Source organism: Neomonachus schauinslandi, chromosome 11 (genome assembly GCF_002201575.2).
Source record: "Neomonachus schauinslandi chromosome 11, ASM220157v2, whole genome shotgun sequence".
NCBI classification, from domain to species: Eukaryota; Metazoa; Chordata; class Mammalia; order Carnivora; family Phocidae; genus Neomonachus; species Neomonachus schauinslandi.
In genome coordinates this window covers 8,027,106-8,038,504 of record NC_058413.1, presented here as the reverse complement: position 1 = coordinate 8,038,504, position 11,399 = coordinate 8,027,106, and the positions used below count along the sequence as shown (strand labels likewise).

At 61.5% G+C, this 11,399-nt stretch overlaps 4 protein-coding genes across 10 annotated transcripts; 3 read left to right on the top strand and 1 right to left on the bottom strand.

Moving 5' to 3' along the window:
* Positions 1 to 17: 17 nt before the first annotated feature.
* Positions 18 to 2,985, top strand: VEGFB (vascular endothelial growth factor B). 2 transcript variants are annotated; one of them, XM_021684978.2, is made up of 7 exons: positions 18 to 198; positions 758 to 800; positions 1,108 to 1,304; positions 1,495 to 1,568; positions 1,787 to 1,822; positions 2,176 to 2,310; positions 2,899 to 2,985. In XM_021684978.2, the coding sequence occupies exons 1-7, from the start codon at positions 139 to 141 to the stop codon at positions 2,918 to 2,920; spliced, it is 567 nt and encodes a 188-aa protein (XP_021540653.1). In that variant the 5' UTR covers positions 18 to 138; the 3' UTR covers positions 2,921 to 2,985. The 2 variants fall into 2 exon arrangements, with proteins under 2 accessions (XP_021540653.1, XP_021540652.1); XM_021684977.2 differs by having other exon boundaries at positions 2,075 to 2,310.
* A 2,206-nt stretch (positions 2,986 to 5,191) lies between these two features.
* FKBP2 (FKBP prolyl isomerase 2) lies at positions 5,192 to 7,945 on the top strand. Of its 6 annotated transcripts, none has more exons than XM_021684980.1 (6): positions 5,192 to 5,317; positions 6,573 to 6,741; positions 7,070 to 7,182; positions 7,304 to 7,350; positions 7,710 to 7,745; positions 7,835 to 7,945. In XM_021684980.1, exons 2-6 carry the CDS (start codon positions 6,577 to 6,579, stop codon positions 7,894 to 7,896), a joined length of 423 nt encoding a protein of 140 aa, XP_021540655.1. In that variant the 5' UTR covers positions 5,192 to 5,317; positions 6,573 to 6,576; the 3' UTR covers positions 7,897 to 7,945. The 6 variants fall into 6 exon arrangements, with proteins under 6 accessions (XP_021540655.1, XP_044775373.1, XP_021540658.1 ...); XM_044919438.1 differs by having other exon boundaries at positions 5,282 to 5,317; positions 6,667 to 6,741; XM_021684983.2 differs by lacking the exon at positions 5,192 to 5,317 and adding an exon at positions 5,682 to 5,720.
* LOC123326191 (translation initiation factor IF-2) lies at positions 5,466 to 6,265 on the top strand. The gene has a single exon (XM_044919437.1). The coding sequence runs from the start codon at positions 5,466 to 5,468 to the stop codon at positions 6,261 to 6,263; it is 798 nt and encodes a 265-aa protein (XP_044775372.1). The 3' UTR covers positions 6,264 to 6,265.
* Positions 7,946 to 8,408: 463 nt separating the features above from the next.
* PPP1R14B (protein phosphatase 1 regulatory inhibitor subunit 14B) lies at positions 8,409 to 10,742 on the bottom strand. Its single transcript, XM_021684985.1, is given in 6 exon segments — positions 8,409 to 8,683; positions 8,779 to 8,811; positions 9,126 to 9,209; positions 10,317 to 10,598; positions 10,600 to 10,706; positions 10,709 to 10,742. Coding segments are annotated over 6 exon segments (609 nt in total). The 3' UTR covers positions 8,409 to 8,614.
* Positions 10,743 to 11,399: the final 657 nt, after the last annotated feature.

Genomic DNA, 11,399 nt, shown 5'->3' with positions numbered 1-11,399 from the left:
GCGGAGGAGCCGCCCCCCGCGCCCGGCCCCCGCCCGCCGCGCCCGGGCCCGCGCCATGGGGCTCTGGCTGCCGCCGCCCCCCGCGCCACCGGGCTAGGGCGATGCAGGCGCCCCCGGCGCGCGGCCCCCGCGGGCACCATGAGCCCCCTGCTCCGCCGCCTGCTGCTCGCCGCGCTCCTGCAGCTGGCCCCCGCCCAGGTACGTGCGTCCCCGACATCCCGCCCGCCGTGCCCTCTCTCAAGGTTGGCGGAAGTGGGGAGTCGCGGAGCGGCCTCTGCCTCGGGGATCCGCGGGGTCGGGCTGCGGACCGGGGCGTAGCGGGGATCCGGCCAGGGCATCCCCCGGGAGGAGTCCCTCCGCGTCTGCCCGCTAGCCCGCCAGCCCGCCAGCCCAGCCCCGGGCCACTCCCCTGCCCCACCCCGTCCCCTGGGTTTGGCCGGGGGCGGAGCCGCTTGGTGCCCGCAGGACTTGGTTCGGCGCCCACCGTGTCCCCTCCTGACCTGCGGCGTCCGAATCAGCCAGGCCCCCAGGCTTAGAGATTGGACGCCACCAACGCCGCCACTGTCGTGGATGGGGCAGGTCTCCCGTGGCCAGGAGAGGACAGGTAAAGCTAGAGTGACCCCAGGAGCAGAGCAATCTGGAAAAATGTCATAGAGGAGTTGAAGCCTTTTGACAGCCAGGGCAGAGCCCCGGGGACAGCGACAGGGCGAGCCCTTCCTTGAATGCACCTTGGGTCCAGGTCCCTTCTCTCCTACAGGGCCCCGTGTCCCAGCCTGATGCCCTCGGCCACCAGAAGAAAGGTAATAGTAACAATAACTGCGCTAACCAACACTGAGGAGGTTTGCCCGTCACCTTGTGTAATCCCAGCCACTCTCCAAGACTTGAACTCTTATTCTGCCCATTTCGCAGAAGAGGAAATCGAGGCAGTGGGGTTCCTGGGTTCCTGGGCAGGGGAAGGCAGGTTGTGAGGGCAGAGAGACGGCTAGTGGAGGGTGGCTGCGACACAGGAATTAGGGAGAACAGCTGTGGGGGGACAGGGGACAGGGAAACCAGGGAGGAGCTGCAGGAAACCCAGGGGGGACTTAACCCTTGTGCATCTGCCCCCAGTGGTGTCATGGATAGATGTCTATACCCGTGCCACCTGCCAGCCCCGGGAGGTGGTGGTGCCCCTGACTGTGGAGCTCATGGGCACTGTGGCCAAGCAACTGGTACCCAGCTGCGTGACGGTGCAGCGCTGCGGGGGCTGCTGCCCTGACGACGGCCTGGAGTGCGTGCCCACCGGGCAGCACCAAGTCCGAATGCAGGTGCCGGGGCAGGTGGGGTGTGCCCAGCTGGCGTGGATGCTGGGGCTCTGGGGGCGTGGGGGCAGTGGCCAGAGCCTTGGCTGGTGGGCGAGCGGTTCTCCCTCCAGCCCATGGAGATTCTCCACCCCCCCGCCCCCCGCCTCTCCCTCTCTCTCTCTCTCATTGTCTCTCCTCCATCTCTGGAATACAGATCCTCATGATCCGTTACCCGAGCAGTCAGCTGGGCGAGATGTCCCTGGAAGAACACAGCCAGTGTGAATGCAGGTGCCAGCCAGACCCCCGCTTCTGAGCTCACAGAGACCAGGCTCCAGCGGGGGCGGGGGGCCAGGGGGCAGCGCCGGGCATGGTGGCACACCACAGTGGGGACCAGATTGCCAAGACTCGCACTGGGGTAGGCCTGGGATCTGGGGTAAGGCAGTAGGAGGTTTGGCTTTTCTGATCCTCTTCCTCCTCCTTGTGTCTGTCTGTCTCTTACTTTTCAGACCAAAAAAGAGAGAGGGTGCTCTGAAGCCGGACAGGTGAGTCTCTTGGGCCCTTGCTGAAATGGGGTTGGAGCCCAGGCCCAGCAGCCAGGATGTAACGTGTGGATGGGGCGGAGGGGGTGGGGGTGTGAGTGTGTCAGGAAGCTGCAGTCCCGTCCCCTTTTTCTCCTCCCACTGTGTCCCCCTGTCCCCTTTTCCTCTGCTCCCCGAGTCTGTGCGCTCTGGCCCAACCCCAGCTCCTGGGAAGACTTTCCTTTCCTGCCCCAGACATGTTGCTTCTCCTCCTAGGGCTTCCACTCCCCACCACCGCCCCCAGCCCCGCTCCGTTCCGGGCTGGGACCCTGCCCCCGGAGCACCCTCCCCAGCTGACATCACCCATCCCACTCCAGCCCCAGGCCCCTCTGCCCACGCTGCACCCAGCGCCGCCAGCGCCCTGACCCCAGGACCTGTCGCTGTCGCTGCCGACGCCGCAGCTTCCTCCGTTGCCAAGGGCGGGGCCTAGAGCTCAACCCAGACACCTGCCGGTGAGGAGCTGCGGGCGGGCGGCATCTGTTTGGGAAGGCCTCGGGGCTCCGGGAGCGGGTCCGGGGTGAGCCTGTCAGGGAAGGGGAAGCTGCTGAATGTGCCGAACAAATATTTACCAGGCAGCCACCAGGATCAGTGTAAACAGAGTTCACATTCTCATGTGGGAGTCGGGCTTGAGGATACATGATGCCCGCAGAGGAGGGTCAAGGGCTGAGGTCAGGGGCACCCGACATGGGTCCCTGAGAGGTCACAGAGGCCCCAAAGGTAACATCTGCCTGCAGTCAAGATGAGAGAGACGGCTCTCCAGTTTGTGAAGCTCTGGGCCTTCCTAAAGGCTCCTGTGGGAGACATTTGTCCCACCTTGGGGGCTGTGTGAGAGGCCAAGGGACACCATGGAATCCTTGTCCACCCTTGTCCAAGGTGCTTCTCACCCCTCCTCCCTTCCACAGCGAGGCCATGGGGTGGCATCACGTGGGCCAGGAGTGGTAGGAGAGAATGGGGTTCACAGAAGGTAACAAAGGGATGAATCTAAAGGAGCACGGGCTGAGCCGTGCCCACATGACCAGATCCCTTCCTCCCTTCCTCAGGTGCCAGAAGCTGCGAAGGTGACACATTGCTTTTCAGACTCAGTAGGGCCACTTGCCTCACAGGCCGCGCCCCCCCCCCCCCCCCCCCCCCCCCGGGCCAAGAGGGCAACATGTTGAGAAGAGCCCAGTCCCAAGATCTCCGCGTGGGCAGAAGCTGCTCCAGGACCTGGGCCTCTCAAAGGACTTCCCAGCTGTCCCGGGTCTCTCCAAGGCTGCCACCCAACAGGGTGGGCAGCTGGACAAGGAGATGTTAGGCAGCACCAGGGGTCGCGGACTAACCCGGGAGAGAAGGGGTCCCATCTCCGTTTTCACCCACCATGTACAAGTGAGCATCTTACAGCTGGCTTCTCTGTCGCCTCCCTAAGAAGACACCGATCCTCCACACATACTGGGAGTTGGGCTTCGGTGTGAGAACTGTGAACCCCCGACCCTGATAAAAGAGATGGAAGGAGCTATCCCTGCCTGTGTCACTGTTTGTCACTGTCCTGGCTGGGGGATTCAGGCATTCTGCGTCACAGTGCCTCCTCGAGCCAGAGCTGGTCTTACTCCTTCATTGTGTCTGTGGAGGAAACGAGGCCCGAGGTCCCCTACCAGGTCACGGACAGAGCCGGAACTGTGTCTTCTTAACAGTCCTGTTGTCACATCCAGGCCCTGTCCCCCCTGCTCATCACAAAGGCTCCTTTCTGGAAGGAGATGGCCTGCTGTGGCCAGTGAGCTTGAGGTGGGACCCAGATCTGCTGAATGATCTTGGTTGTCACTGCCCCCTCTCTGAGCCTCAGCTTCCACATGTGTACACAGAGGGAATGAATGAGCGCTATGGCCCCGGCCCTTGGGCTTCAGGAAAGTCACTATGTCTTCACTTGATAGAAAAACCCATCTTCTGTGGCGGGCAGCACTCTATATGTAAGCTACTTCCTCTAGCTTAACTCTGAAGGCACGCCCCTGCCCTGTCCCTGCCTCCGTGTAAGGGAAGTACCCAAGGCTTGGTTTGGGAGATAGGTCCCCTCACCGCCAAGCACACAGTTTTCTCCACCTTCACCTCCCTTCACCTTGGGCTCCTCTCACCAGCCCATGCTTGAGACTCTTCTGACTTTTGTCTGACCCAGCCTAAGCTCTGCGTCCAGCCTTCTGCCTGCAGCCTCCAGTGGGGAGTGAGGGGCAGACCAAAGGCCAACCCTGGGGACCCAATGCTTACCTTGCTGAGACAGGACATTCAGGGGCAGAGGTTAACCCAAAGTGGCTACCCTAATGGAGGCCTCTGAGGTGGGAGATTGGAGGGCATGGTAGTGATCTTGTTGGGCCCAAGGCAGGAGTGGGGTTAAACCAGAAGAGACAATTCCTGTGATTACCGATTTCAAATCATTTTTCTCAGCTATGCTGTCACTGAAAATGCCATAGCTCAACTGAAGTGAGACAGATGAGGGCTGGGGACCCTAGAGCTGCCCCCTCCCCAGCCCACTCAGTGCTGCACACGCACAGTGCTTTATATGCACCCCCTTGCTTAGTCCTCAATGCTAAGGCCAGCACTGGTGATTATCTTCCTTTTCCAATTGAGGAAACAGGCTCAGAAAGGCTGATGGACCTGGGGATGTGACCCCCAGTTGGCCGTCTGTAACACTCAGTTTAGGTTTCGTGGCCTCCCAACTACAAGTTCATTACTTCAGTTGAGAGATGTTGACTGGGCACTGCTGGGTGCTGGGGCACCTGAAAATACCAGTCTGGTTGGGGGAACCGGCCCAGCCAGACCACTGCCGTCATGACTCAGTGGTCAGTGTGTGGCGGGTAGAGGCAGGCCTGGACGCCGGTGCGGAGCAAACGGAGAGCATTAGCTCTGGGCCAGGGCCTGGGGGAGCACCTCATGGCCGCAATCCCACCGTGGCCCTGCCAGGTGGGTGTTGCCAAGCCCGCGGTACAGGGACTCCAGAGCCTACCAGGCCCAGGAACTTGCTCAAGGTCACATTGCCAGTCAATGAACGGCAGACCCCAAATTCAAACGCAAGTCTGAAGCCCAGGCTCTCTCCACTGCAACTAACTGGACACTGTGGATCCCGAAGAGGCCCAGGGACAAACGGGAACGCTGTGGGAGAGCCTAGGGATGAAATAAAATGGCGTCTCAAGACCCCCTCCGGGAACCCCTGTCCGCCTGACCTTAATTTCACCTCGACCGGAAGTGCCCAAGGCACTTTAGGAAGTCACTTTCACCTAACCTTATCGACTACCCAGCCACCGGAAGTAGCGCGTCGTCACGTGGTGGCGCGGGGGCGGGGCTGGGGGAAAGGCCGCCCCAGCGGGCGTGTGGCAGCGGGTTTCGCACAGTCCAATGAGGGCGGGCGGCGTGGCCCGGCCTGGTAGCGACGGTGGCGCGCCTGCGCAGAGGCGGCAGCGCGACTGGGGTTGACTCCGGGGGCGCGGCGAGGAGGTGAGCGGGGGCCACAGCCCGGGCTGGGGGGAGCCGGGGTCCAAGGGGGCAGGCTGGATCAGGCCGGGCAGAAGCGGGCCGGGGCTCCGAGTGTCAACGAGGAATAGGTTAGGAGGAAATTGGGGGTTGGGGTCGGAGCTGTCTGGGGATGCCGCAGGGGGAGGGTTCTCACGCCTCACGGGGCGGAGCCCTGGGAGTCGGGGCGGGACGTGGTACAGAGACGGGTGGAACCTCTGAGCTGGTTCCGGTAGAAGGCGGAGCTCCGGGGCTGGGGGCGGAGCCAGGACAGGTAGGGGGCGGAGCCTGGTCCTTGGAGGAGGAGCTGGAACAGGCGGAAGGCGGAGCCTCGGGTTTGGAGACCGAAGGGAACGGAGCCCAGGCGCTGGGGGCGGGCCTTCAGCCGGTGAGTGGCGTGGCTACCGTTCAGGAAGAGGGGTCTGGTTCTGTTGAGGGCGGGGCTCCAGAGCAGGGGGCGGAACTACGTCCTCTAAAGGGTGGGGTCAAGGAGTCAAGCGAAGGGGTAGGCCCAGGTAATGGCCCGGGGCGTCCACGCGGGGGCGGTCTCCGCGGGGGCCGGGCCTGGGGACGCGGTAGGCCGAGAACTCCCCCAGGGGAGGTGGTATGGGTGGAACGGGCTCGGCGGCCACCCGACACGGGGCCAGTCTGGGTACCCCGCAGGCCCCCGAGGGCTCAGAGCTGGGGCGGCGCCCCGGGCGGAGGCACAGGCGCGGCCTGGGGGGTGCCTCCGGAGGATCGGGGCTCCCCGGAGCCACCCAGCGGCGATGTATGGGTCCCTCGGGGCAGGCCCCCTGCAGCGGCCGCAGAAGTGTGGGTGTGCTGGGCGGGGGGCAACTGGGTGTGGCGTGAATGGGGTCGGCCGGTCGAGACAACTGCTGGGCAGCCAGATAGGGTCTGGACTTTGCGTAAAGGGACGGGTGGGAATTGAAGAGTGGAGCTGGGGACCGGGAGGGAAGGAAGGGCTGGGGGTGAGCAAAGGGGCGGGGCCCTGGCTGCTGTGGCCTCCCCTGACCCCCTCCCCCCGCTCCTGGGGTCCTCGGGCAAGCCCCCTTCTCACTGGACTGGTAAGTGTGGCCGCGGAGCCCGGGGGAGGGGGCGGTGACCCGGGACAAGGGGATCCCTAGGGGCAGGCAAGGTACGGTGGGGGTGGAATTCTCCTGGTACCTGCCCCTATTCCATGCCTTCCCCGCCCTACCCCCCGGTCGGTTGGTCGGTCGGTTGGGGTCTGTCCCCGCAGAGACATGAGGCTGAGCTGGGTCCTGACAGTACTGTCCATCTGCCTGAGCGCCCTGGCCAGTGCTGCGGGGGCCGAGGGCAAACGGAAGCTGCAGATCGGGGTCAAGAAGCGGGTAGACCACTGTCCCATCAAATCGCGCAAGGGGGACGTCCTGCACATGCACTACACGGTGGGTGAGGGAGTGGAGCATTTGGGGTGGGTGGGGCTTCTGGGGACCTGAGAGGACTTGGAAGTGCGATCCCTCAGCCTACAAGGTGGGTGACCTTGGGCAAGTCCCCTCTCCCTTTTACACTAGTTTCCATAGTTCTACCCTGCTGTTCACTGCCTGATCCCCAGGTTGGCACCAGCAAGCAGTGACAATGTCCTATGAGCTGCCCAAGGCTCTGTCCCCTTCTAGGGCTATGGCTGCCAATGGGGAGCCAGCTTGGGGAGAGCAGCTGGGTGGGGAGGTGTCAGAGTGGACCCTCCTCTTCACTGGCCTTCCCATGGTCCCACAGGGGAAGCTGGAAGATGGGACGGAATTTGACAGCAGCCTGCCCCAGAACCAGCCCTTTGTCTTCTCCCTGGGCACAGGCCAGGTCATCAAGGGCTGGGACCAGGGGCTGCTGGGGTGAGTCAGGGGGCCATGGCTGTGGTCGAGGAGGTGGACTGTGGGAGGCAAGCCCCAGGGATGGGGTGGGGGGCAGGGAGCCTGGGTGCTTGCCATGTGCTGAACATGTGTTGTCCTGCAGGATGTGTGAAGGAGAAAAACGGAAGCTGGTGATCCCATCAGAGTTGGGTAAGAGGCCCTTCCTAAACCTGGAGAGGGGAGTTTGGGTGTGTGTCTGGGGAAGGGTGAAGCTGGTTCAGCCTCTGCATTGGTTTCCACCCCGTCCATTCATTATAGCACATGCCTCTTCCAAGTCTAGCTAAGTCCAGCAGTGAGAACAGGGCAAGACCCCTGGGACACTTGATTCTGGTGCCTACCCTCTGCCCTCTACCAGACCTTTTGTAGCCCCTTCCCGTCTCCATTACACCTTCTCCATTTCTGGCTTTCTTGTTGAGATGGGCAGAGGCCTGGCTTCAGCCGGGATGTCTGCAGCACACCTCTCCCTTTGCCTGACTACAGCTCACTGTTTCTTTGTGCATTTTTGACAGGGTACGGAGAGCGGGGAGCTCCCCCAAAGATTCCAGGTAATATACCTTCCTGTCCCCCAGGTCCTGCACCCATCTCATCTCCCTGTGGTCCTGGTTCTCATTCTGTCCCCTCTTCTCCCCTGCAGGTGGTGCAACCCTCGTGTTTGAGGTGGAGCTGCTCAAAATTGAGCGACGTTCAGAACTGTAGCGAAACTGGGAAGGGGCAGCGGAGAGGCCCCCATCAGGGACCAGACTGTAAACAAAAAACAAAACCCTTAAAGCCCATGAAGTGAGCCTGTGTGTGTTTGTGGGCCCCGAGAGACTTAGAACCCACAGCTTCCAGCGGTATATGCTCTCCCTTGGCACCACCCACCCCTCTTCTTTCTTGGCTGCAGAGAGCCTTGGGCATGGGCTCAGTGACATGGGGATCACGATGGCCAGGCCCTAGGTGGCATGGTGGCCCCTGGCCTGCCAGCAGCAACACCACTTCCCCCAGCCCCCCAGCCACTTCCAGCTCTTGGTCTGGGAGCAGCACTGGGCTATCGCCATGGCTACATGGCCCTCAGGAAGGCCTGCGCTCACCTGGGAAGAAGCTGAGCTGATGGCAGTTCTAGAGCAGTGTGTCCACCCTAAAAGAGACCAGCTGAACCTGTAAGCTGCACCAAAGGCATATCCTAGCTTTATTAAAGGGCCGCACCGCAGAGTCAATATAAAAACACAAAAAGTCCCATCAGTTTAATAACAATAAAAAACCCCAAAAATGGAAAACTGAGGGGGCAGGGAAGAGGCCCCTGGGCCAGGGGCACGGGGAGCCCTGCTCACGGCACCAGGCCTGGCCGCAGGGCCCCCCGGTATTGCTGTTGCTACGAGGTCGGGGGGGCAGCGATTGTCCTGTGGGAGCCACCGTTCACCTGGGTCAAGGACCCTTACTTCTTCTGGGGTGTGCTCAGCTTCTGCATGCCCCGGATCTTGTCCAGCAGGCCAGAGATGAAGGCCTGAACAGAAGGGAGGACATTAGGGAGACCAGACTCCAAGATGACAGACACCCAGGCTCCTCTCACGCCAGCCTCTGGGGAAACCACTTACTTACCTCAGTGGGTTTGTAACAGTCAACCAGCAGCTCCTAGGAGGGTGTGGGAAGGGGTAAGTATGGCTGTGAGTTCTAAGGAACAGCGACCTAGGGTTCACCTGTACCCACTTCCAAGGGCCTGGGGCCACCCCAAGGTGCAGGCGATGCCACAGCCACTCAACAGCTAGGCAAGCACCATTAGCCCCATTTGACGGAGGCGGAGGCTGAGGCTCACCATCACAGAGCTGAATGACTAAAACCAAAGAAGGCCTAAATCCAGAGCCTTGCTCACCCAAGGGCCAGTGCCTCCAGCCCTCTCCTCCCTGATCCCCCTACCTGGCCCTGCTGTCTCCCAGCCCCTCTCTCACCTTGACCCTGGCAGCCCGGGTATCATCACTCTCCATGTCCAGGAGTTCGTCCACATCAATCTCCAACTCCGGGATCTCCTCTTCCTGGGGTGGGGGTGGAGGAGGAGGGAGAGACAAGGGCCTGAGTTGGAGGAGAGGGTGTGAGAGGGGCTCTGGCTGAGGCCCCTGCCCTACCGCAGGATGAGCCAGCCTTCCTCACCCAGCAGACAGCGGCAGCTGTCCGAGGAAGAAAACAAATCAGGCCTGTGCCAAGGCAAAATGCCCAATGAGGGGGGGGAGCTTCCTGTCCCTGCCAGTTGGGCACCATGGGTGCCAGACAGGGCCAGACAGCTAGGGCTGGGGAACCCTGGGCTGAGAACCCTGCAGATGTGTTGCCCCAACTTCCCGGGCCCCCCCTCCCCCAGTCAGCGCACAGGTGGGGCCAGCTGTCTCAACTCCTCACAGCCCCTCCCCCTCCCCCAAACACCTGTCACAGCTTCCTAGGAGTGGGGAGGAAGTAAAGGGTGAGGGGTCAGTGGGAAGGACCCAGGCCTGCGAAGGGGGAAACAAAGAGCCTATGCTTTGCTGAGGGAGGGGGTGCCCGCCACCCCCCACCCCCCCAGGAAGCATCTATCCAGTCTGGAGCCAGCTGCATTCCAGGGCTGGTCTAGGGTAGGCAGCACAGGGCAAGCCCACTCCTCCACCCTGCCCCCCGGGGCCTGAGTCACCATTTGAGCAAGGAAGGAGTCATGGGGTGGAGAACCAGAACCCAGAGGACAGCTAGCCTGCCCCTACACCAAAATGGAGCTGCAGGGTGGCCCATTAGAACAGCCCAGACCCTTTACAATCCCACCAGACTTGCGCCTTTTAACCAGTTTAGATTAGGAGGCCCCAGGTAGACCTCCTTCCACCGCCAGCCCGGGCTAGCCTCCTGCCTCCTGCCCATGGCCCAGGCTATCCCTTGAGGCTTCTACAAGACCCCAAGCTTGACCAGGGTAGTGACATGAGGGCGTCACGAGAGAGAAGACAGGAGTGACTTAAGGTCAGACAAGAAAGAGCACACACTGGGGGCGGGGAGTATAGAAAGGGGGGGAGCGCGCGGAAGCGGAGCGCCCATTGACTCCGGGTGACAGGCAGGCGCAAGGTGGGGTTCCCAAGCAGCCCGACTAGGGCACGATTTTAGGGTGTCGGCGCGCAGAGTAGGGGACACACCTGGCAGTCGTAGAGGCGAGTGAGCTGCTCCAGGATCCACTCCTCTAGGTTGAGGCGCTTCCGTAGCTCCTTGCGGTCGTACTTGACCGTGACCTTCCCTTGGCGCCTCACTGGGCCCTCGTCGTCCGCGCCGCCCGGGCCCTCGCCTGCAGCCCCAGGGGGGCTCTGAAAGTAGACGCGGGGCCCTGGGCCACCACTGCCCGGCCCGGGGGCCGGGGCCGCCAACGCCGCGCCCCCCGCGGGGCCGCTGTCCGCCATGGCGGCCGCCGGGGCCACGTGCGCGCGTCGGGCCCCTCCCTGCGCCGCCACCTCCGGGACGCCCGCCGGCTGGCTCCGGGACGCTGGCTCGGGTTAGCTCGCGGGCTCGGCTCCGCGCGGCTCCGCGGCGAGGGCGGCGGCGGGGGCGCCCGGGGGCAGCTGCAGCATGCGGAGCCCCCGGGCCTGGCCTGGCCGCGCCCCGCCCCCTCCCCGCCGATCCGCCCGCCCTTTGTCCCCCGCGGCCGCCGCCCCTATTCCAGCAATTTTTTGAAGACTTTCCTCTTGTCACTAAAGTGCCTGGGCCCCTTTGTGAAAAGTCAATTGGTTATATGTGTCAGCACCTCTTTCTACACTCTATTCTATTCCATTGATTTATCATTCCACCTATATCACTGTATTGATTACTGAAGCTTCATAGGAAGACCTTAGTTAAAGTAGTGTAAGAATTCTATTGTGTTTTAAAATTGCTTCATCTATTCTAGACCATTTGCCTTTTCCATATAAATTTTAGAATCAGTTTGTCAATTTATGCCAAATGCTAGAATTTTTATTGGAATTGATTTGATTTTAAAATACATTTGGAAAAAAAAAATAAAACTCTAAAAGTATTGTTTCCCCCTTCAAGAAAAGAGAGAGACTGAGAAAGAGAAAGAGAGAGAAAGGCAAACCAAGAAACAGACTCTGAACTCTAGAGAACAAAGTGAGGGTTATCAGAAGGGAGGTGGGTAGGGGGATGGGTTAAATAGGTGAAGGGGATTGTAATGAGCACTGGGTGATATATGGGAGTGTTGAATCACTATATTGTACACCTGAAACTAATATTAC